We start from the raw sequence: 25,797 nt of genomic DNA, 5'->3' as shown, positions 1-25,797 counted from the left end.
GACCTGAACGCACGGCATGAGCTGTGGGGAAACAAAAGACAGAATCGAAACGGATTCGTACTTGCCGAAGATTACGAAGCTGGACAATACAACATCCTCGGTCCGGATCAACCAACGCGACTTTCCAGATCGGGAGTTCATTCCATTGGACATATGCATCAGCAACATCGCCATAGACAGCTCTCCGGTTGTCTTCAACGAGCTCTCTTCTGACCACTTTCCAGTAATATTGACGTTGCGATCTTAACCAGAAACAGTGCCTGTTCGACCTCGGAGGAACTATTATCGCACCGACTGGGTCCAATTTCAACAAATCGCCGACCAACTTATTAACATCGATTTGCCACTTGATTCCCCGATGGAAATCGATGCAGCATTCAATCACAGTCGCTCGTGATAGGACGGTTCCAGTACAACATATGCCGAGTTCCTCTCTTCAAATTGACAGTGTCACCAAGAAACTCATCCGACTTCGAAATATCTACCGGAGGCAGTATCAACGAACGGGCATCCTAGATAGGAAGACTAATTATAACAACTTAACTAGGATAATCCAGGAAAGGATATCTAAGCTTCGCAACAGGAACTTCCAGCAAAAGCTTCGAGAAATTCTCCCACATTCAAAGCCCTTCTGGTCCTTAACGAAGGTGCTTAAGAAAAAACCGAAGCCTATTCCTCCACTGATGTCACCCCAGGACGCAGCTGAAGGAATACCTTTAATCACACCAGTAGAGAAGGCAAATGCACTAGGCCAGCAGTTTGTGTGTTCTCACAATTTAGGACTCAACATTGTTAGTCCACATGAAACAGCCGTTGCAGATAGTGTAGCTGAGGTTGACCAATCAGACAGCTTAGTTCCTGAGGAAAGTAGAGTCACTGCGAATGAGCTGATGGCTATTGTGAAAAAAATCCAAAAATATGAAGACCCCCGGTTTCGACAACACATTTATCTTTGAGCTGAAACATTTTAGTATTCGCTCATTTGTCTTCTTAGCTAAAATTTTTAACAGGTGCTGGGAGCTTGGGTTCTTCCCTTCAAAGTGGAAGTTAGCTAAAGTTATCCCAGTTTTGAAACCGGGGAAAGATCCTTCCCTTTCCAAGAGCTATCGGCCCATCAGCTTACTCTCTGCCCTATCCAAGCTGTTTGAAAAGTCAATACAGAGGCGAATTCTTGCTTTCGCAGATGAACAGAATATATTTCTGGAAGAACAGTTGGGGTTCCGGAAAGGAAGATCCACCATCTAACAACTTACAAGGATTAACAACGTCATCCAGCAAAACAAATCAGTGTCCAAAACGACTGCCATGGCAATATTGGATATTGACAAGGCATTCGATAATGTGTGGCACGATGGCCTGGTGTTTAAACTGCATCGGTATAATTTTCCCATGTATCTTATTAAAATTATCAAAAATTATCTTGCAGATAGAGCATTCCAGGTTTCTCTGAATAATGCACTTTCAGAAAGATTTACTATTCCTGCTGGTGTACCCCAAGGAAGTATCCTAGGTCCCATTCTATACATCATTTTTACATCAGACATCCCACCTCTTCCGGGTGGTGGTGTTCTGTCACAATTTGCTGATGATACTGCCATTCTTTACAGAGGTCGTGTCATTAATGCTCTCAAGAATAAACTACAGACAGGTTTGGACGCTGTAACGGAATATTTTACAAGCTGGAAAATTGTGATCAATGCAGCAAAAACTCAGGTCATCTTGTTTCCACATTCAAGATCTCCAAAACTTGTTCCATCAGACGAATGCCGAATACGATTCGGTGATGAGGTCATCCAATGGTCCGACGAAGTTATCTATCTATGACTCACCTTTGACAGACATCTGATATTCAGGTCACATGTTGACAAAATCGTTCAAAAATGCAGCATACTCATTAGGTCTCTGTTTCCGCTGATTTGTAGAACATCTAAACTGTGCCTGAAGAACCAGATAGCTGTCTTTAAACAAATCATCTACCCCGCAATTGAATACGCAGTCCCTGTTTGGCGGGGTTGTGCACGAACACACAAACTTAGGCTTTAGCGCATTCAAAGTAAAATCTTAAAGATGATTCTAAATCTACCCCCGTGAACAAGGACTAGTGAAGTACAAGAGGTGGCCTCGCTGGATATACTAGAACAAAAATTCGAACAATACTGCACGAAATTTGAAGAGAGGTGTTCAATCTTTGAAATACAAATAATTCAAAATTTGTACGTTTTAGGTTAGGGATAATTATAAGTAGGTAGATATTTTATTAATAATTAAAATAAATATTATGATTAAACATTAGTATGTAAAACAAGAGTAACTAAAACACCTATTATTAATAACGAATCCTATGAACAACAAAGATGAAAGGCCAAAGGGTCAAAACATGTACTGTAAAATGTTGATGTAATACACAAAAATAAGATTAATAAACAGATATTTATGCAAAAAAAAAGAAAATCGATCATTTCTTCTTGTGCGTTGGATGAAAGCAGACGTCGGGGCGAGAAGACGCATTCAAACAGCGGTATCGGAGAGCGCACCTTCTGCGTTGTTAAATATCTCAAACTCAAAGTTATGTGTTATCTAAAGAACTATTAAGATTACTTCTTGGAAATTCGAAGGTAGAAATCATCAGTTTAGTGAAAATCCAAAATAATTTGATTTGTTTCATGCACTTTTCGCTGTGCGAAAATCGTTCGAGATAAATGTTCCGAACTGTGCCAAATATCGTAGAGAATTCCATAATCTGGTCCTTCTAAAAGTCAGAACAAATCCTGTTCAGCATCTTGATAGTTTCTTTCAATGAAATGTCAATTCGAATTCGAAAGTGTAAAGAAATCGTGTCAGTTTTATTCGTATTCGCGACATCCAGTTATGTCTCTGACATTACACACCCGTACTTTTTTTTGTATGGTCGGGAGTTCGTGGTGGAATCAGTTCACAAGCCACTTGAAACACTGATCAAAAGAGATATCGATGCTGTTACTCCACGTCTTCAAAGGATGCTCATGGTTCTTTTGAAATATCCTAGACTACAGCTTGTGTACAAACCTGGGAAACAGTTACTAGTAATGGATTGTTTGTCTAGAGCTCCACTGGAGGAATGCGGTGATAGGAATACTTATCTTGACTCTGTTGTACACTCTTTAACCAAACAAGTGTGTATGTCTAAGGAAAACTACAATCTATACATGACAACCTTGGACAAGATGAACGATATATGCGAATTGTGAAGTATATCGAAGGTGGCTGGCCATTATATCATCAGCTGGACGATTTTGGTGAGCAGTTTCATAAGTATCGTGATGAGTTACACTACAAAAATGGTCTGCTACTTAAGGACCACCGATTGATCATTCCAACAGAGTTACAGAAACTAATTTGTAAATGGCTGCATGGTCCACATTTTGGTGTTAAATTGCACGAATGCAATTTTCCTGGCCAAGTATGACGAACGACATTTCGGAAACTGTTAGCAACTGGCAAGTTCCGCCGTAACAATCAAAAAGAGCCACTACAACAAGACATGATTCCTGAATATCCGTTTCAAAAAGTCTCCACAGATATTTATGAGTATGGAGGATATTCTTGGCTTGTTCTAATAGACGCATACTCAGGTTTTATTTGCTCTGATCGCTTGCAAGATAAAACGATTAACAGTGTTTGTAAACTTTTCGACAGATTTTTCAACTCTTACGGGTATCCATCGCAGATTCGATTAGAAAGTGAGAGTTATGCCAACAAAAATAACATTATTTTTCAATATACAAGCCCTCGTTACCCCCAAACGTTGCTACGAAGTCGGTGAGGTCGAACTATTTCAATATCGTTTACTCGAATATAATACGACCCCAATTGCAAGCATGCAGCTCTCTCCTAGTCAACTATTTTTCGGGCGACAAGTGAAAACTCGATTACCTGTTCATGAGACTAGTTTACTTCGAAGAGTTCTAGGTGAAGTTGTTATACGCGATCGGATTGAACAAAAACGACTTTTGCAGAAGAAGTATTATGACCAGGGGGCAAAGAAGTTAGCGCAATTAAATATCGGGGAACGAATCATGTTTAAAAAAAATTCGAAGGATTGGCATTATGGTCAAATTGTTCGTTATGTTAATGGAAGATCATACGTTGTGAAGGAAAATTTTGGAAACCATTTTCGTCGTAATCGTAGGTTTATATCACGTATCAGCAATAAGGGGGGGAAAGCTGATTTTCCAACTGAGGATCAAATTGTAAAGCAACCCTATGATGTTACTAGTTCATCACGCTCACTCCCAGTTATCAAACCAAAGGGTGTGTTAAGTTTCAATGAAAATACCGATGATGTTCCACCCACAATAGAGTCTTTTAATGTTTCACGACGATCAGATCTATTAAAAGATCAGGACTTTGAGTCTATGACTCAACTTGAATTTATTAAAAGTAATACAATGTGCAACATACCGAAAGCCGTAACAGAACCGAAGAACGGATGTCGAGTATCTCGCAAAGGTCGTGCTATCAACGCCCTAGATCGCTACGGTGAATGGCAGTTCTAAGGAGTTAGTTTTTTTTTATAAACAGAAAGCGTGTAATAACTAGTTGATTTGGAACCACCCAGCATTGTTATTTAGTACCACACTACACATAAGAGCATTAGAGAAACCAATACATTTATACATTTATACTGTATCACATCACCCTCAGTCAGTTGAATGTAGAATACCGAGTACTAAAGACGCACATTTAAAACAGAAAGCTTACAGTGAGATCAGCGCATTTCGAAGTTTTGAGAATTATAAATGTTTGAATAATGTGTATTGTAAATGTCCTAGAAAAAAGTTCCTTTTTTTGTGAAAAACTACGGGAGATGTGCATCGCGGATAATGGAATTCCGATACATGCCATTTTAAATGAAGTTCAATCCATTGAAATCCTTTCATTTTTCATTCAAAATTACACATCGGTAGCGAAAATTCGTATCTGCACTGTGCATTTGGTTCTTCAACACGCTTGGAAACACGTGCACATGTGGGCTCTGATACCAATGAACTCGCTTGTAGTTTCAAATTTGAGCTTAAGTTTTTGTTTTCTTTACCGCGCGCACGGTCTTTTATGCACATGTTTTTTATTCAATAATATAATATAATTTTGAGGCACACTGCTTAAGATCTAAAATTCCAAGGGTATTTTCTAATCTTAATTGACCACTAACTTAAAACTAGAATAATATCATTAGGTAATGGCGTATCGGGGTCGCGGATTCTCGAAAATCCAGCTAGAGATCTGTAGTGACCGGTTAATTGAATATAGCAAGTCAGTCAGATGGCGTTGGAGAATATCTATGTTGTCCGCATCATTCGGTCCGTGTGGTCATCGACTGAAGCGGTCTTCCGTGGGCGGTGATGGTGATGTTACGGAAGGGAATGAGAAACAAAGTAAACATTGTGGAAACGGAGTAAAAAAGGGATGTGGAAACAAAATGTCTGAAAATGACAGAGATCTAATTAGTTGACATCGACATGCCGAAGAGACAGGGAGAGGGGAACGAAAAAGTTAGTGACAAAAAGATCTTGTTAGTTCCAATGAAGATGGTGGACAAGGACGGAGATCGAGAAAATCGGTCGGATGTTAGTGTCGAACTTGTAGGTGGAGGTTATACTTTCTGAGCGAGATATAACAGATTATACCTGTATATTAATGTGTTCTAGGTAATGGTATAAAGGAAGCATATATAAACTATCAGGAATCAGAACAAATTGGCTCAAATGGCACGTTCCCCTTGATATTTGGAGATTTGTGCCTTGCCATCAATTTGTTTTTAGCATCATTTTCCCGATATATAAGAGTGCAGGATTGAAAGGAAATGGTAAGGGTTGGACTAGGAGGATGGGAAAAATTGACGACACAAAAACAAATAAAAGCAGAAGTAAATTCTGCACCCCTAAGGGACTCCGAACAATCTGCTGAGAATCACATTTAGTGGAAGCAGAAGTAAATTCTGAACCTCTACGAGGTCCCGAACAGTCTGCTAGTAATAAAACCTCCAACCCCCGAGTGGATTTAGAGATCTTACAAAAGCGACACCATTCTGCACTCCCGAAAGAATGCAGAACGATTCGCAGTATGTACGAGCAGAAGTAAATTCGGTACCCCCTAAAGGATGCCAAACAATCTGCTAAACCCTATTTAAGGTGAATACAGTAGGGATTCGTTCACTCCAGGAAGAACGGTGAACCCTTCTGACTATAGCTCCTTACCACATTGGGTGAGAAACGAGAGAATATCCTTCAATTTTAGCTCCGCATACACAGACTCAACCATGTATGGAGAACCAAAAACCCGGATACGTAGCTGCGTCAATGCGGGACAGTTACATATCAGATGATATGAAGTACCGTAATCGCATTCACACAAATCACACGAACAATATTCAGCACGTTGAATAGTAGCCATGTGATAATTGAGTTTGCAATGTCCAGTCAGAGCTCTGACCAGAATACTTCAATGATACTTGGAGAAATGCAGTAGACACTTTGACATTTTCAGATTTAAATCTGGTAGAAATGCTTTTGTCTGAGCGCAAGTTTGCAAGCTGCGCCAGTAGCTGGCATGTTTGGATGCAGCCCAAGAACAAATCTTGTGCTTCATCCAACTAGTTGAAAGTGGTAAAGCTGGTTCAGGACCAAAGAAATCATTCGTTGCACCAGCTCCAGCCAACTCATCAGCCCATTCATTTCCAGTAATACCAGAATGGCCGGGTACCCATAAGAAGTAAACAGCATTTGAAATGCTGAGGTCTTCAATTTGATTTCGACATGCGATCACTAGATTCGACCGTGAGTCATTCGAACTGAGTGCTTTTAAGGCTGCCTGACTGTCGGAACAAAAATAAATTCGTTTACCACAGATCCTCTGCTGAAGTGCCGATTGTACTCCACACAGAATTGCGTAGATTTCTGCTTGGAACACAGTACAGTATCTACCAAGTGAATGAGACTGTTCCAGCCTCATTTCACGACAGTAGACACCAGCACCAGCACGACCATTCAACAGAGAACCGTCCGTATAACAAACTATGTGTTCATCAAATTGTCGTTCCAGACAACCAGACAACCATTCCTCACGAAGAGGATAGCTCATATTGAATGTTTTGAAAGGAAAACTGCATGTGAGAGTTAGGTCACTAGGAGCGAGTAAATACTCATCCCACGTAACCATTTTAGACCATAAGCGAGTGTGGCTAGTAGCATAATCTAATGGGTTACTGTTCCAAAGCCCTGTGACCTTAAGACGGTATGCACAAGATAATGCTTCTTGTTTTAGGAACACATGTAGTGGTTTAATGCACAGTAGCGCCTCTAGAGCAGCAGTAGGAGTTGTCGTGAATGCTCCTATCATCGCCATTAGGACCATCCTTTGGAGATGATTTAGCTTTGACTGAACTGTCGCGACTTCTCCTTTCTGCCACCCTACAAGACATCCATATGCTAAAATTGGTCTAACAATAGTTGTGTAGATCCAATGAATATATCTGGGTTTGAGTCCCCATGATTTTCCAAAAGCTCGTCTGCATTGGTCGAAAGCCATGCAAGCTCTTTTCATCCTGAAGTCAATGTGAGCAGACCAATTCAGTTTTGAGTCAAGAATAACCCCGACGTATTTAACTTGATCGACCACAGTGACCTCTAAACCAAAGAACTGTAACGGACGAGCTCCTGTGGTTATCCTACGATGAGTGAAAAGCACCATTGATGTTTTGCCAGGATTTACAGATAATCCAGCCTGAAAACACCATTGTTCAACAGATCGCAGGGCTTGTTGCATTAAATCAAAGAGAGTGTTAATGCTTATACCGGTCATCAATATATGATAATCGTCGGCAAAACCATAAGTCGAAAATCCAAGGTTATTAGGTTTCCTTAACAAACCATCAGCGACTAGGTTCCATAAAAGTGGGGATAGTACACCACCTTGAGGACACCCACAGACACTCAGCTTTCTAATCTCTGCTTGGCGAAGCGATGAACAAAGAAGTCGATTGCTAAGCATTGCGTGTATCCAATTTGTAATACTTGAAGGTATGCCATGACCACGGGCTGCTTCCAGAATTGAAATGAAAGACACGTTATCAAAGGCACCTTCAATATCTAGGAAAACTCCCAAGCAAGATTGCTTTTGTGAGAAAGCTTTTTCAATGTTGTACACAACATCATGACTTTCCACGCTGGTAAGCGTGTTGCATTCCATGTAGCGGATGCACGCCCAAACTAACATTCCTGATATAGTGAACGACTATGCGTTCCACTGTTTTAAGAAGAAATGAGCTAAGACTGATAGGCCTGAAACTCTTCGCTTCCTCATAAGTGTCGCGACCGCCTTTGGGAATAAATTTAACAAATATTTCCTGCCAGGCTCTTGGAATATATCCTGTCGCAAGACTAAAAGTAAGTATTTTCTTCAAAACATATTTGAAATGTTCATACCCTTTCTGCAGTAATACTGGGAAAACTCCATCCTTTCCAGGAGACTTGTACGGAGCAAAACTCTCAACTGCCCATTTGACCGATTCAATCGTCACAACGCTTCGAGCAAGGGCCCAAGAATCGTAACTACCTGAAAAAGTCTCGGGAAGAGCTGTCGGTGATGGATCCATACAACCTGGAAAGTGAGTGTTAAAAAGATAGTGAAGTACATCACCTTCATCAGACAAGTGTTCACCATTTGAAGTTCTTAAGAAACTGACATTAAAGTCCTTAGACTTCGAAAGTAACTTATTTAATCTGCTAGCCTCGTTGAGACTAGAGACATTTGTGCAGAGGCTTTTCCAACCACTTCGCTCAGACGATCGAAGAGCATTTTTGTAAGCCCTTCGAGCCGACACGAATGCCTCCGACCCATCTCTGCGTCGGTGGTTCCAAGCTCTTCTGCATAGTTTCCTTAGTCTAGCAAGTTCAGCATTCCACCAAGGAGTTCCTCTAGTAGCTCGCACAATCCGAAGTGGACAAGCCTCTTCATATGCTGCAACTATGAGTGAGTTTGTCTCGTCGACATTTTCCAAATCAATTGGGGTTTCAATTGTTGGTTGGTACCCGTAAAATCTGGTCGCCAAGCCCTCTTCATAGAGGTCCCAGTTTGTAGATTTGGGATTACGATATGTGATAATATCAAATTTAACGTTTGAATGATCAAAGAAGATGTACTTATGATCAGACAACGAAGGTTCGAGCTCATCGGAGACGAGCCAATTCACCAACTCATGCGAAATTTTATCAGAGCAGAGAGTTACGTCCAAAACCTCCTCTCTTCCAGATCTCGCAATAGTTGGACGGTTTCCTGCATTGACTATGTGCAGGTTTGTACTTCTCACAAATTCCATCATATCATAACCTCTCGAATTTATATCTGTGCTGCCCCAAATGATATGGTGAACATTTATGTCACTGCCGATTACAAGCGGTAAATCACTCTTGCAGCAGTATGATACAACCTTTTTGAAGTAAACCTTTTTGAAGTCATCGCTTGGCGAAGGTTGGTTATGCGGTAAATATGCCGAACAATAGACATATTTCCTGTCTATGCCATCAATAGTCATACCAACTGTGACAGCACAAATATCCCGAGTTGTGAGCTCCGATATGAGAGAAACATCGAGAGCACTATTTGCAAGTATGCATGCTCGAGGCATTTCACGTGGAATAGTCATACCGGTCTTGTTGAAGGCAACAAAGACTGGGTTTAACAATTTTCCAACGTAGAAGTTTCCCTTTTGGAAATATGGTTCTTGAACCAAAGCTATAGAAGCTCTACCTTCTTGCGGAAGTCTGGATAGATTCATAGTTGCTGTACGTTTATGCTGAAGATTGATTTGTGCCACTCTAACCATTATCAATTAGAGTAACGAACATTCCACCTCCAGCACTTACCGTACAACAACTAGAAGAAACCAAACATATTGGCTTGTAATCGCCTATAGCGAACCATGTATGGATTTTTTTAAAATGTTTTAATCATTTAAATCCCACGAGTTGCGAAGAAAGAAGTCGTCCACTGTGCCAGAGCTTCGCTTAACACAGTAAGGGAAATCCCCAAGATATTCCGTTCACGACTGCATTGTTTAACCTCCTGCAGCCATTCAGCCATCGGCACGGAAGTACACCTTGACTTAGGAGTTCCAATTTTGTGGCCTTTTACGACATGGAACAGGAAACCAGTGGATCAATTCTTGGTAAAAAATAATTCCGCCGGATGCCACACGGCTTACCTGTTTGGTGGACTTATACCACCGGTACAGGTGGACCGTAGCGTTATTCTTAGCCAGTTGGGAAACCGCTACCGACACTACACGGCTATCTAGGCTGCTCAGAGAGGGAAGTTGACATTGATGGTCAACTTCCATGGATGGCTGAGCAGCCGATTAAACTAACCCGACTCGCCAACACATCCCGAACCGGAACCTCAGGTGGTCTATCTCGGGCCCTAAGGGATTCCAATAGCGTCGACCAGATAAAGTTCTCAAGTGATCCCATATTTTCCCCAGGATATATGGTGGATACTTTCCTGGCTTTATTGCCCGAAGAGCTTCTATTGAGCTTAGACTGTCCGTGACAATGAAGTAATGGTCTTTGGGCATGGCTTTATTGATCTCGAGGGTGTACTGAATAGCAGCTAATTCTGCGACGTAAACTGACGACTGATCACTGAGTTTGTATGAAGCGGTGATGTTATATGTGCATGTGTTGTGTTTTGTTTATCCGTACGACCACATCTGCATATGCTAGTTCAATTTGAATATTTTGACACTCATCTCCTTTTGATCCTGCTGCCGGAAGTCTTATTCGGATGAAATAAAGGAATTTCGTATGAACTTCCATTTAAACCTAAATATGTGAAAGTAATTCAAGCTATGGCTGCGAAAAGTGTGTCCAATTTCAAAATTTCGACCACTGTTTCCGATGCTTCCGGAATCGAAAGCTTGGGACTAATATAGCCGAAGTCGGTTTGTTTGGACTTCAACAGACAAGGCCTGTAGATTTGAATTGATTTAAAGCATGTTTCAATTTTTTCCGTGTTTTGCATCGCTGATCCACACAACAAAGAGCCATTATTCGAGAAGTAGGATCCGGAACACTTCAGAAGCTTTGTATGGGTTCAGAAGACATTTCATTTGAATCTAAGTTAGTGAAAATCGTCCATCTCCGAGAATAGTCAAACGTTACTTACACATGTACACAAACAGACATTGTACGTACTCGAAGAACTGAGTCGACTCAAACGCAGGTTTTCACAGTGATTACTAACCCTTTCCCTATGAGAATTATTAGAAAAAATTGTGAAATTCAATAAGTCGGTGAATTTTAAAACTGTTTAAAAGTTCTGCCAGAGAAGAGCAGGAATCAGAATTAATTCGCTCAAGTGTCTCCTTTTCCTGTACAAAGTCCAACCAAAGGGGTTTCAAAATCGTTCAAGGATTGTTGGAACGCTATATAGAATAAATGGTTCTGCGTGGGACCTGCACGAAACCGATGTTCTGAAACAAGTTTTTTGTTGTTTCCACAGGGTTGTGGGAATTTTTCATACAACAAACAAAAATGGAAACAATCAGAAAATGTGAAAAAGTTATATTTCGTGTTTTGAGCTTTTTAGAAAGATTGTATATTAGAGGGACTAATGATGGGTTAGTCGATACCGATACCGATTTTGAAATATTGTACATTGAAAGTAATGCAGTAATTCCAGAAGAAATATTACCATGAACAAGAAGTAATCCAGAGAAATCAGATTTTAAAAGTAATCGAGTAATCCAGAAATAATCAGGGTAATAATGTAAGTAATCGAAGTAATCCACTTCAAGACAGACAAGTAATCCAAGCTGTTGGATACCCTTGATATATACCTTCGATTTGCGAACAACAAATTCTAATAGTTCTTTAGAAAACTTTTAGAGCCATTAGAACGGCTGATTTTGTGTAATGCTCTCCTCCGTTGTTTTTTCACCAATGACTGGCAGCTGTGACTCAATCGCTTTAGTCGGAAGCGAAACTAGCTTTGCAAACGACTCAAAATACATCTGCTCGCAGTGAAGATAGAATCCAAGCTGATCCAATTTTTGTTAAGAGGTTTACGAGGTTTACGTTTTTACGTGATTTCGTCTGTAGCCTTTTCACTAATGGGCGGTCCTAACGGCTATAAAAATAGCAGCATATAGAATTTTAATTTCGATTATTTCATTTCGGATTTGCATTTTATTGAAAGAAACTATCAGGATGCTGTACGGGATCCATTCCTGCCTTTCAGAAAGACCAAATTGTGGAACTCACTACGACATTAAACACTGTTCGGAACATTTTTCTCGAACGATTTGATGTACAGCAGTAGATAATTTGTTCTCTTCCTTAGAACGCGTTCTGATTGGCTGGTGTCAAATGAGACAGGTTTTTCAATAGTGTTCTATTGAAATACTTCAATGCTTTTGCTATACACGTTTAAGTTGATAAATTTCGATTCTATTGTTAGTTAGATTATATAAATCCTTTCACAGATCACTGAGCTATGAGCTTTAAAAATACGAGAAATGCAAACGCGCTTCATGAATTATCCTCTTTGATATACTCATCTATACAAACATTTCAGAAAAGTTCAATTTGGAATGATTTGAGATTATGTAACACAACTGAAAATTTTATCATAAAATTGTGAACATATTTCCTATGGCATGTAGCAAAAATTATGTTGATTCGTTAGATACAACAAGAGATATTCACGATCAAAAACTTATCACTTTCTCAGAAGGTAAATTTTAAAAGGCGCCCCATAGTAAAGTAAGTCTTATTCACTAGAAAATCTCAAAAGTCCCAGAGTCTTTTTTTGTTTTATTTTAATTTTTTTTTAGATTACACTAAATCGCGGCGTTTGAAGCACTTCTAAGATATTTATCTTTCAATTGTTTTTTTTTCAATTTCGGAAATCTCAAGTCCTAGAAAGTCGATTTTTTCATAATCAATTTGTTTCGAGATAACACTAAATCACGACGTTTCATGCAGTTTTAAGAGTTTTGGTATCAAAACAAATTTTCGATTTCGGAAATTTTATGTACTTCCTATGGTGCTTTTTCAATATAGAAAATTTTCAAGCCTTAACCGCCGGGCAACACACCTTACCCATGTCCGATTTAGTTGAAATTTTTCATGAATACTTTTTTCGATGTGCTTAAACTTTTGAGCACTAGCGCTTTACAAAATTGGAGGTTATAAAAAAATATTGGCACCCTCTGAGCGGTAAAAACAACGTGTTTTGTCGGTTATGTCACTTATACCACGTCACACACACACTTACACTTTGTGAAAATAGTGACTTTATGAGAGTGTAATGACGTGACATAGTAGAATTAAACGGTACAACAACAGTACTATTAGGGAAAAGGTCTTGATACTAGATAACGAATTGCATAATTCGAAAGGATTATCAAAAATATCAACGAACTCCTAGTTAGATAAAATATAATCAGTTCATTTAGGGGTTAGACGAATTTTGTGCTAGGGCACATAACCATTTTTAATATTTTTACGTTTCGTCTTTGACTCATTAATGCAGAGCAGTTTAAAATGAACGGTTAAATATTTGGCAGTTCAATTCGAATCGCTAAGCAGACGTGAAGTTTCTGCTATTTTCAGAACACTTATTTCGTTTTCGCTTGATACCACCCACCTTAACTGGTGTCAAACCGTTTGTTTGAAGCTAGTTTCGAATCTCGTTTCAACGTTGTTGAACTGTAGATCGAGTCAGTTTAGAACCTGGTTTTTATATCTGGTTGGCTCAAATCCTTGTTGCTAAGTGCAAATGCAACACAGTTTCGTGAAAAGTGTTGGTTTGATGGAACTACCCTGGGTCAGTTTCAGTGTTCTCAAGCGAAAACGACATTATATTTTGCAAGTGCAATGTCATTACTGACTTACAAAACGAGTTTGCAGGTTTGGTCATTTAGGGGTTAGCCAAATTTTGTGCTAAGGCACATAACCATTTTAACATTTTGTACGTTTCGTATTTGACTCATCAGTGCAGAGCAGTTTAAATTGAACTGCTGAATGCTAAACTCGGCAGTTCAATTTGATCCACTAAGCAGACGTAAAGTTTGTGCTATTTTCAGAACACTTACGAAGTTGCAACGAAGTGCAACGTCTTTATTGATGTGCCGAACGAAAATGTGCTTTCGACTTTTTTTGTCGATGCAGGTTTGGTCATTTAGCGGTTAGCCAGGATCAAATTGAACTGTCGAGTTTAGTATTCAGCAGTTAAATTTAAACTGCTTTGTACTGATGAGTCAGAGACGAAGCCTAAAAAATATTATAATCAGTTCTCCAAATAGATACATAATTTGTCTATACGCAAGAATAATTCGTATGCATGTGAAAGATCAATATAATTAACCTTTCACTTTACACCTTCTGAGCGAACGCCGTAAAGTACAGCAGTAGAATACACATTTTCGTTTGCGGTAGCAGCTTACAGTACATTTTCGAAAGCGGCGGGAGTTTCAAGCAGCAGGATCGTAAAGTAGCAGATTAAGGCCGTACAATCAACAAAAAGTAGAATGAAGTAGAACAAAATTCATTTTTACCACAAAATTAGAACAAAATTCAGTTCTGATCGTCGCTGGTACTCTTTGTGGAGTAAATGTACCATCAAGCAGTTATAGCAGGCTGTAGAATTTGTTTATTTAGTTATTTATTCCTTGTTAGGTTCATCGGACAAATGTCTAAATGAACCGACATGGTAGGAAAAAAGCTTATATGAGTTGAACAATTTTCGTGCCATCTAAGGCAGGTAAAAACACTATATTTTAAACAACTATCACAAAACAGAATGTAATTACATTACGTCCTAAGTCGAGTGAAAAAACCTGTTTTATCCTACCTAGTGGTATAAAGATGCTTTTCTCATATCTCTCACATATTATAATATTTAAATGTGTGGTATTCTTGAAAATAATATTCTTTGAATCTTGAAAATACAAACAGGTTTATCCATAAACTAGTATAACCTACAGAGTGAAATAGTACTCAGATCGGTTAGGCCATACCTGAGTAAACGAAAAGAGGTACTTCCGAAACCGGAATCTGGGAACCGGTATAATCGAAGTTGGTTCCAGAAAAGTGACTGGGATCCATTTTTGAGACTATTGCTACAATCTTCGGTCGTTCATCAAAAACCCAAGGACAAGAAAAGCTAAATTTATGCCTTCTACTGACAATGACTACCAATTGGAATAATTTTGTGGCAAATTGTTGTTTGGTTGTCTATTGATAACGGCCATCTATTGGAATAGTTTCGAAGCAAGCTAAGAAATTTGTTTAACGTGTTTTGTTTCCTCGCTTCAAGTGACTGTTTCCAATTTTAAAAACACTCCGCCATATAATTTCGGAACTGGAAGTCGGATTCAGATGAAGCTAGGAAGTTTTGAATGGGACCTTTCATTTGAATCTAAGTTTGTTAAAATCGGTTACGCCATCTCTGAGAAAAGTGAGGAAGTAATTTAAAATTAGAATTTATTCACTAATCACCCTGTAACTCCGGAACCGGAAGTTGGATCAAAATAAAATGAAAAAGCTTTGTATAGGACAACTGTACCTTTCATTTGAATCTAAGTTTGTGAGAATCGGTTCAGCCATCTCTGAGAAAAGTAAGTGCACTTATTTTCATTTTTTTTGCACACATCACCCTGTAATTCCGGAACCGGAAGTCGGATCCGAAGAAAATTCAGTAACTTTGTGTGGGGTTACAGGTCCTTTCATTTTAATCTAAGTTCATGAAAATCAGTTCAGCCATCTCTGAGATCAGTGAATGCAAAAAAAGTACGGGTGTGTAATGTCTGAGACATAACTGGATGTCGTGAATACGAATAAAACTGACACGATGTCTTTTTACTTTATTCTATTATACGGCTTTTCTCAGTCTAAAAAGTAAGGCAGACGAGTTGTTTTTAAATTTGCCCGACGTTTCGGCCGTTTTTGATGGCCTTTTTCAAGGGAAAACTTCGGAGATAAAGTTTATTCAAAATTTTTGTTGTTGTTAGAGACATGTTGTACAATAAAATATTTCATTCTGGGAACTCACTTAGTCTTGTCTTCTTTGTCGGTATCGGTTATTGCAAGCGGTAAGAAGTATGTCAGTTTTGTCAAAATACTGGAACGGATTCTTTATCATCGTATCAGGTATCAGGCGTAGAATTGATTCGATATCTGCAAGTATATGGTAAACAGGTATCTGGCTAATTTTAGTGACTGGCATGGAGAATTTTCGTCCCAGACTTAGAAGCGTCATGGTTTCAGTCGGCAATGTTTTGGTGGTAGCATTGAAAATTGCTTGTTGGTTAAGAGGAGTATTACTGTCGGGTAGTATTGTTCTTTTCCTCATCAGGTTGCATAGTTTTTTGTTTATTTTGCATTTTTATGATTGTTTGCGGTTAACGAATGACTGTTGTTGTGTAGCAATGAATCGTGTGGCTGTGGATTCATTGGTGGATCTGGTCAGTTGTTCTTGTAATAGTTGTAATTGGTTATTGAGGTATCGTATTTTGTGAAACGTATGTTGTATCTCCACATTCAAAATTCCCTTTTTAAAATGTTCGATTATCCGTGGAAGTTTTTGAGTATATGGACTTCGCTCTTCCAACAGAGGGTGAATACATTTAAGTGAGTTCACTATATGCGCCGGGAAAATACCGGTTTTGCGGCATTGAATCAGAAAGTCTTTGCGCACATTCATGTTACATACTTGCGTGTTTAAACGTGCATATGATTTGAAAAGTTTTGCTACATTGTGACCATAGTTGTTGTTAATAAGCATAAAAAATCCGTGTTGTATGGCAGCCATGTTGAGGTTACGTATAAGTGCTTTAACGACTGGTTGTGGGTTATTTTATTGTATTATACGGCATTTCTCAGTCTAAAAAGTAAGGTAGACGAGTTGTTTTTAAATTTGCCCGACGTTTCGGCCGGTTTTGATGGCCTTTTTCAAGGGAAAACTACGGAGATAAAGTTTATTCAAAATTTTTGTTGTTGTTAGAGACATGTTGTACAATAAAATATTTCATTCTGGGAACTCACTTAGTCTTGTCGTCTTTGTCGGTATCGCTTATTGCAAGCGGTAAGAAGTATGTTGTTGTCAGTTTTGTCAAAATACTGGAACGGATTCTTTATCATCGGCATTAAATTTTCGAAAACTATTTTTGATGGTCACAACACTTTTATCTGCACGCACTGCTAACTGGTTTTTGAAGATGGAGGGTATAATTTTGTTGTGGGTACAATTGTAGATTGTGAGCCAACAATTCCGGCATTGTTAGTGTGAGTTGCAGTGGCTATATTCCGTCGAGTGTTAGCTATTTTAACTGTGTGTAGGATGCCTGCGTACGTAGTGTTGAGGCCATCCACATCGGTACGGTGGTTTACAGAATTGGCTGTGTTGGTTATATGGCACATTTCAAGTATTGGTAGCGCTGAGGATCTGAACGATTTATCAATTATTGAGACATTGTTTACGTCGAACATATGATCGTGAGTGATCATATGTTTGATGAGAGCTGTTTTATCTCCGAGAGAAATCATCTCCTGGTCAGTGTTGGTTTTGCCATCTTCTTTAAGTCTGTGATACATATTGATATTTGATTTGTGTCCATACATCCGTGTTTTTAGCTGGTTACGGGTCATGCCAATATAGGTCATGTTGCAGTCTGAGCAACGCAGGCTATATATGACATTGGATTGTAATAAGGCATCAATGGGTGTTTTAATGTCTTTTTACTTTCGAATTCGAATTGATAGCTGATCGATTGTGTGAATTGTGAAACTTTTGCCGTCGATTATCTCATTTCGGCTTTGCATATTTCATTGAAAGAATCCATCAAGATGCTTTACAGGATTCATTACTGCCTTTTAAAAGGACAAAATTGTGGAATTCTCTACGATACGAAAAGTGCACGAAGCAAATCAAATTATTTGGATTTTCACTAAACTGATGATTTTTATCTTAGATTTGCAAAGAAGTAATCTCAATAGTTCTTTAGATAAAATTTAGAACCATTAGAACGGCTGATTTTATATAATGTCCACTTTTCGTTTTTCGTTTTCTTTCTCTCCAATGCAAACGACCAGAAGCTCTGTTGTATGATGCAATCGCTCTTGTTTGATTTGAAACTAGCTTTGCGTACAACCTGCAAGACATCCGCTCGCAGTGCCAAATGATGCGGAACTGGTTGAATGCGTCTTCTCGCCTTGACGACCGGGAGGCAAATGAGAACTACAACCTGAGCTTTTGAGGTTTTTAACCACACAGAAGGTGCGCTCTCCGATGCCGCTGTTTGAATACGTCTTCTCGCCCCGACGTCTGCTTCCATCCAACGCACAAGAAGAAATGATCGATTTTCGACCACGGTTCCCCTTTTAGAACGTTCAGTGTAAAACATGTTCCTGACTACCTCAAAATCGTCGTCCTTGCACGAAAAACCCAAGCAAAAGTAAAGAGTTTTCCGCATTGTTTTCAAATTTTGAGTAAGCTTAATTTTTGAGTTGTTTGTGGTGAGTGTGAGACCTGTTCAAAATATTATCCTAAATTCTTGGTCATATTTTTGATGAAATAGTGAAAGAATTATGTTGCTGCTATTAATACAAGTCAAGATATTAACGATTAAGTTCTGCCCATTCTTCCATATGACTAATTTTGAAAAGGCGCCCCATAGTAAAGTAAGTCGTATTCACGACAAAATGTTACATACACACAGACATACCGAAATTTTGCGTACTCGACGAACTGAGTCGAATGGTATATGACATTCGGCACTCCGGGCCTCGGTTCAAAAGTCGGTTGTCACAATGATTGCATAACCTTTCTATATGAGAAAGGTAAAAACTAACACATAAAAAATGATATCGTTATGATATGGTTCGTTTCATTCTTTTTGCGAAGCGACGGGAAGGCTCATCAAACTCAAAAATCTCTTCAACAGAAGTAAACGCTTGTGTGCACGCAGTTTTATGCTTGTTACTTCCAAATATAGTCCTGTGAAAGTCGCTTTGAAATAGAGTCGTATATCGCATTGATCTGCTTGGTACTCGAAAATTAATTTTGCTGCGCAATTCTGGAGCATCAATCTATTTTTATCTATTTCGCAATAGTCAATGCTTGTTAACAATAATTAACATCTTTCCAGATATGGTGGTAAGTTCACAGGATCTCTTCACGGCAGATGTCATGTGAACAAAGCGTTTCTGAACACGTTTAAGTGTAAGACTCCATGATATTTGATACGGACACCAGATTACTGAAGCATTTTCCAGAATCGGGCGGACGAGTGAGCAATATAAAGCCTTCAAGCAAAGTGGATCTTTGGAAGCAATTTTAGAGATGAGTCACAGCTGACGTGAAGCTTTCGACGTGATTATTTAACGACCGTTGGACTTCGAACATTACTCTACACAAAATTATTCCATCAATGTTATAGTCGAGAATAATAGGGCATAGATTCCGATGGAATGCGTTATCTTGGCATTTGGTTACATTGATAATAAATTTATTTTCCTTGCCCAAATTTGAGAACCCTGTTAGCACTCATTTCTCTCGATTTCTCTGAGCATCACCGGTAAGCGCATAGCTATGGGGATTCGCTCTGGAGCAAAAAACGGTCGCTCCAGGCGGTACCCAGAGGAGAAGCCCGAATCCAAATTATTGGATCAAGTTGCACATTGATCGTGAATCACTGTGCCCTCATCAAATTACCGACTCTGCAAAAAATACGAGTTCTTCTTCAACTTTAGTAGAACGAAGAAACGAAGAAACATAAATATGCACAACTGTTTGAGATTTTGAGAACTCAAGATTCTGTGTTTATTGAACCAGAAGCCGCATAGTCATTTAAGGTAGATCTAGCCTATCGTCCTGTTTTAAAATTTCGGCCGATACTTCCGTAAAGGTAAAGCCAAGTTTGTGTAAAAGCCAATTAACAACCCCTTGAAATTGAAATGTGTACCAAATGGAGAAGATTTCTCTATTTTGGTGGCATCGTTACTTCTAATGACGATTTGAATTTATCAACACTTATTATCCTCCTGTATGTTATTTTCGGACCTAGAAGTTGGATCTCGGGTTAATTTAGTGTCATATGGGATAATAAGAGTTCGTGAAATAGGCCAAACAATATCTGAGAAAACAGTTTGAGTTACATTCCGACGTTTTTGACCGCATTTTTCGGTGCTTTCGGAACTGGTAATGTTAACTGGCCATTTGCTCAGTCCGTCCAGCTTATATATGATATTCGACCTTCCAGGCCGCGGTTCAAAAGTCGGTATTTATATTGATTACATGACTTTTCTTAATAGCAAAGTTAAAAAGCTACAGTATGAAATTTGCATCAATATCGCTTGACATGCTAATGAAAAAGGAATCATCACATTATCAGGAGCATTAAAACAGATTGGTCAAAGACATCATATTATCATCACATAGTGGTGCTATATTGCCTTTCTCATATAACTCATGTTTTCGTTAACATTTTTAATTTATCAAGAGGCTTTTCTTTGAATATTGAATAAAACCAAAAAAGTTTGTTCGAGCACACATTAGCAAAACCTTTTCATTTTTAACCGTTCTGACCGAAGTTAATAATCAATCACTTTCCCGGTATTTCCGGAATTACGATCGATGTTCCGGTATACCAAAAATCAACATATTTGGTCATCAACTAACCATACCTGCCAGATTTAGGAATTATACGTCTATTTGAATGTGCTTGGATTGATTTTTCCGTGTCATGTAAAAAAAACGCGCTCGTAATAAATGGATCAATTTTATCTCAAGAAGCATAGCTAAAATATATTATGTATAAACCGAAAGATTATGCTTGCGGATGTTCCAAATTCAAACAAATCAAGGACGATTTTGAAATTTACATTTTGAACGTCATCGTAATCGGTATCGACCTATAAAAACTTGAATTGTTGGCAGTATTCGGTTTGATTTTCTACAAGAGTAAAGATAATCTAAATTTAATTTAGTAATGGTGCTAAATTTTACAAAAATCGTTTTGATAGAACGCTTACTGCTGTTTGTTTTTTCCTATTTCTTTAAAATACAAGCTTAAGAGATAAATGAGTGAAATTTACATGGTGAAATAACCGAAAATTTTTCTACTATTAAGGTAGCGCTTCGCCGTGGTCACGGGAGTTCGTTGCCTATCCCGGGGTTTCACGCAGTTCACCCAAAATTGTGAGAAAACGGGGAAGAAAACGGAAATTCCAAGAACATACGATTCTAGATAATTAATTTTTCTATCGATTCGTATATAAATTGGGTCTGATAAACGTTTTTATCGAAAGATTTCGTGCGAGTTTTAAAAATAAATGAGTTTTTCCTTATTCTTTCGTACGCACACAATGTCAACGCATGCATTGGGATGTGCAAAATGCCACATGCGGTAGACGCTAACAACATTTCTTTTGTTTTCGTTGTCCGTTCTCTCTGCGTAAACGTTGAACATAGATGAGTAGAAAATGTAAGTAAGTGTTACTACTTTGTAAAATAATTTCTATTCATGTTTCAGTAGAACCAGAAATCAGTAATGATATTTATCGCTACTAGCTTTGACGCTTTCTTGAAAACGTAGCACATCCCTACTTATGCGAGTTGTTTATAGCGAGACAAGGAAAAAAGAAAACAAAACGTTTTACAAAACTCGCACGAAATCTCGCGAAAGAAAAGCTTTCTAACTGATATTTTTCGCCAAATGCATAGTAAAATCGTTTACCTACAATCGTATGTTTTTGAATTTTCGTGAATCGGGTTAGTATTGGAGAAATTCGCAATTTAGGGTGAAATTTCGGCGACAAAGCAAGAGAAAGCAGTGAGTTGTCTCGCTTCGACCTGACCACGGCGAAGCGCTACCTTAACGTAAATTATAAATTGCTTCCGAAGGAGGAAAAGTAAAGCTGATTCCAGAAGCTCCGTGTTAACGAATCTGTTGCGAATTTAAGCGTTACAGAAGACATCCACGAATTTAAGCGTTACAGAAGACAACCACGAGATATTTGTGTTTATACGATGCACTTTGAAAATCCATTTACTTTCAAAATCACATTTTGTTCACGTGTAATGCAGGTGTTTTTGTCACAGAAGAAATGGCGGAATGTTCCTTCGGATAGAATACCAATCGTGTATGTCAAGCTGATTTCATATCGCTATCAAGGGTTTCAAAGCAAAGTTAAGTTACTAAACAACGTTTAGTAAACTCTCCTGTTTTGGCTGGTATTATAAGTCAATTCTAGTTGAAGATGACCACTAAAGAAATTTTTATTTTTTCCTATATAATGAATATGAATTCTTCTGTATGTAACTTAAATGAATTTATGAATGAATTTCAATACATTTTTAATGTCGACCGATTTCGTCGTGTCTCGTATATAGCTGTGTAATTTTTTGCTTTTATTTGTTCCGCCTCGTTTATTTGTCTGATAAAATATGCTTATCGTCAATAAGGCACATTTTAGTGTGGATTCAATGTTGCATTTCTTGAAGCGAAGCAGTAAAAGCTAGTACATTCATACAGTCAACTAATACTAATAAGAACGATTATCAATACTCGAAAGTGAGAAAAAAGTTTTATTCGTATTCATGCTATCTAGTTATGTCTCTGACTACACTTACCCGCCTTTTTGAGTACACTCTAACTATTACTATTTTAGATGAAAGGTTTCTTTACGCTATAGTGAAAATCTGGTTAGAACATATTTTCAAATCATTTTTTTTTAGACAACATGTCCCAGTAGTATTTCTGACAGCTTGAAATTATACAGCAATTTGTCGTTATAGAACAAAAAGCCACTACAGCGTTGCAAACAGCCATACACCCTTGTTTAACTATCAAAACAAATTGTATTTAGCTATTATATCTTGTACAGGGTCCGCCATCTAACTTTTTTTTGAACTAGCGGTTATTTCGTTTTTTTTAACCACTTCCGATTTGACAGAAACTTAGTTTCATCCTTCCGCTGAACGAAAATGGTTGTGTATACGCTTGAGGAACGCGTTATCGCTTCGCCAACTGGGCTTGCGATCAGCTTGAAGAAGACGCCGATTTTTGCCAGAAAATCATCTTCTCGGATGAGGCACATACTCGTGGGGTATGTTAATAAGCAAAATTGTCGCATCTGGGGCACGGAAAACCCGCACGTTATCATGGAGAAGCCGATGCATCCTCAGAGAGTCACGGTTTGGTGCGGATTTTGGTCTGGCGGCATTATTGGACCATTTTTCTTCGAAAATGAGGTAGGAGCCGCCGCCACTGTCAATTGTGAGCGCTACCGCGCCATGATTAGCGATTGGTTCTTCCCGTTACTTGAAGAGAAAGACTTGGACACTATTTGGTTCCAACAAAACGGCGCTCCGTGCCACACAGTCAACGCTACGATCGATCTTCTGCGCACAGTCTTCGAAAATCGAATTACCAGTCGAAATTCGGATGTCGTTTGGTAGCCTCGGAGCTGTGATTTGACGCCGTTAGAGTATTATCTTTAGAGAGCTGTCAAAGATAAGTGTTATGTGGACAAGCCAGAGACAATTCAAGCCGTGAAGGATAACATTCGTACAGCCATAGCTGAAATAAAACTGCATACAATCTAAAATGTGCTAAAAAACTGGCCTACTGCAAGGCCAGCCGAGGCTGCCAAAAATGAATTTTGAAATCGGATGAACCGTTTGTGTTTTATTGCATATTTAAATAAAAGTTACTTGGCGGACCCTGTATATCTTACTAAATATCATGAATCACTTGGTTAAAAAAGTTGACCGATTCTTGATCGCTGTGCAATCTTTAGTTTAAGACTATTTTACAACGCGGTTTACTAATTCCTCAATTTACTTTCTATTTGCAGCTCAGTCTGGAAGAAGTTTAAAGAGGGGCTTAAAATTGTCACAAATATTAGACGTTGTGTCTGAAACGATGGACACAAACGAACAACCAAAACCACTGCAAACACATCCCAAACATCAATGGAATGGTATTGTTGGAGAGCTGGTTTCGGGTAGCGCAGATATGTCATTTGCTCCATTGAGTGTGTCAAAGTACGAAAATTTATATTATCCGGAACAAAAATGTCAAGAAATATGTCGCATTCTTAATTCAGCTCTTATTTTATCATTCAGTTGTAATTTGCTCCACATGTTTAACAACATTATTTCGTTGAATGGAGTACATTGCGGAGGGCACTACGATCAAGAGGTTTTTTCATAAACTTATCCTTATTCTATTGTAACTTAAAATCTACATATCAGCTCGTATTGGCACTAGATGATCATTACTGATTTGGCTTAATTTTTACACCTTAAATGCAAATTGTAGTGGAACGCCATTTTTTGAAACTGTACTCTCACGTTTAATCTCCTTTCATTTTTCAACAGCACATAATTGAAATTTTTTTCAACAAAAACGAAAACTTGTATCGATCCAAATAGCTGTGCGATGGTGTCTTTCTGATTAAATCCTGATCATGTCACGAGAAATCAATGAATGTTTCATAATTGAGATTTTGATTGTTTCAGGATCCGGAGACAGTCACAATCGCAGTAAGCTTTTACGGCCATCAAATAGCCAGGCCTAAAAGTAAAGGCCTGTTTTGAAAACTTCGTACTAGTTTGTGTCTTCAACTATGTGAAGGTTAGACATATTAAACATCCATCACTATGAATTTTCAAAACTGAAAGTCGCGCTCATGTAAGACTCAATTGCATTCAAATGATAATAAGATTTCAATTTGCATCGAAATACGATTGGTTGACCCACAGTGAGTTTGTTTAGTTAAAAAATAATATGACCTGCGTGTTGAAATAAATAATTGACTAATTTTAAGGAATTGGTCCCAATTTCAATACTTGTAATATTCCATTCTAAATGTTAATCATGGAGACAAATACTTTGTTTTAATTCTAGTAGGTTGCCTTAACACTGTTTCGGTTAAATCAATTTATCGAAAACAAACGAATCATGCGAACTCCATCTGATATGGACGGTCATCGATTTTTTTCACCGAAAAAAATCGATGACCGTCCATATCAGTTTGTTTGCGGTGACACATAAAACAACAAAGAACTCCATCTGAACACATCTGTTACTTGCTTAGTTTACCTTACCTAACAGCTATAGTCCCGGGGAGTCCTTTGCGGTATCAAGCATACGTCTCCACATAGCTCGGTCCATGGCTGCTCGTCACCAGCCACTCATGGTACGGATGCTTCGAAGGTCGCCCTCCACTCGATGGATCCACTTTGCTTGCTGCGCTCCTCTTCTTCTTGTCTCAGTCGGATTGGATTCTGTTACTTGCAGTGACCCCAATTAAATTCAACATCAGGAAATTTAATCGTACGAAATATTAAGGTACAGATGCATCATTCAGAAGACAGCAAATTTCACCTCAATCAAAACTAGACTCACGTGTGCTATTACATCACGGATATACACACCGCCGATAGAGTCAAGTAAATTGTCATTGCGTTCGGAACGCGTTTGCACGTATCATACGATAGATGCCGTATATGCTACGCGAAAAAATTGAGAGAGGTCGGATGAACCTTTAGATTCACTACAAAGTTAACATCTAGTACTAAAGCCCTTCAGGTTTCAACCGAAGATAGAGTATGGGGCATATAAAAAAGCAGACTTATCTCCGAGTGACCGAGTGAAACCGTGATCAAACTTGGACACCAACATTCACGATAGACATGGACTTGAGAAATCAAGCAAAGTAAAGTCAAAAGTTAAGAAGTAGAAATATTAAGTAG

General features: G+C 38.6%; 1 protein-coding gene across 13 annotated transcripts in view; it reads left to right on the top strand.

Moving 5' to 3' along the window:
- Nucleotides 1-25,797, top strand: part of LOC131434603 (glutamate receptor ionotropic, NMDA 3A-like) — a 646,413-nt gene that overhangs the window by 455,854 nt on the left and 164,762 nt on the right. For 12 of the 13 annotated variants that reach the window (XM_058601472.1, XM_058601471.1, XM_058601470.1 and 9 more), the window contains one exon: nt 23,895-24,084. The exons of the other annotated variant lie outside the window; for it this stretch is intronic. In XM_058601472.1, the coding sequence (XP_058457455.1) occupies nt 23,895-24,084 (190 nt within the window). The remainder of the gene's footprint in view (nt 1-23,894; nt 24,085-25,797) is intronic. 13 annotated transcript variants of the gene reach the window in all.

The sequence above is a fragment of the Malaya genurostris genome, chromosome 3, assembly GCF_030247185.1.
Source record: "Malaya genurostris strain Urasoe2022 chromosome 3, Malgen_1.1, whole genome shotgun sequence".
In the NCBI taxonomy this organism is placed as follows: Eukaryota; Metazoa; Arthropoda; class Insecta; order Diptera; family Culicidae; genus Malaya; species Malaya genurostris.
The sequence above is the reverse complement of the archived record's forward strand: the minus strand, read 5'-3'. Positions and strand labels throughout refer to the sequence as shown.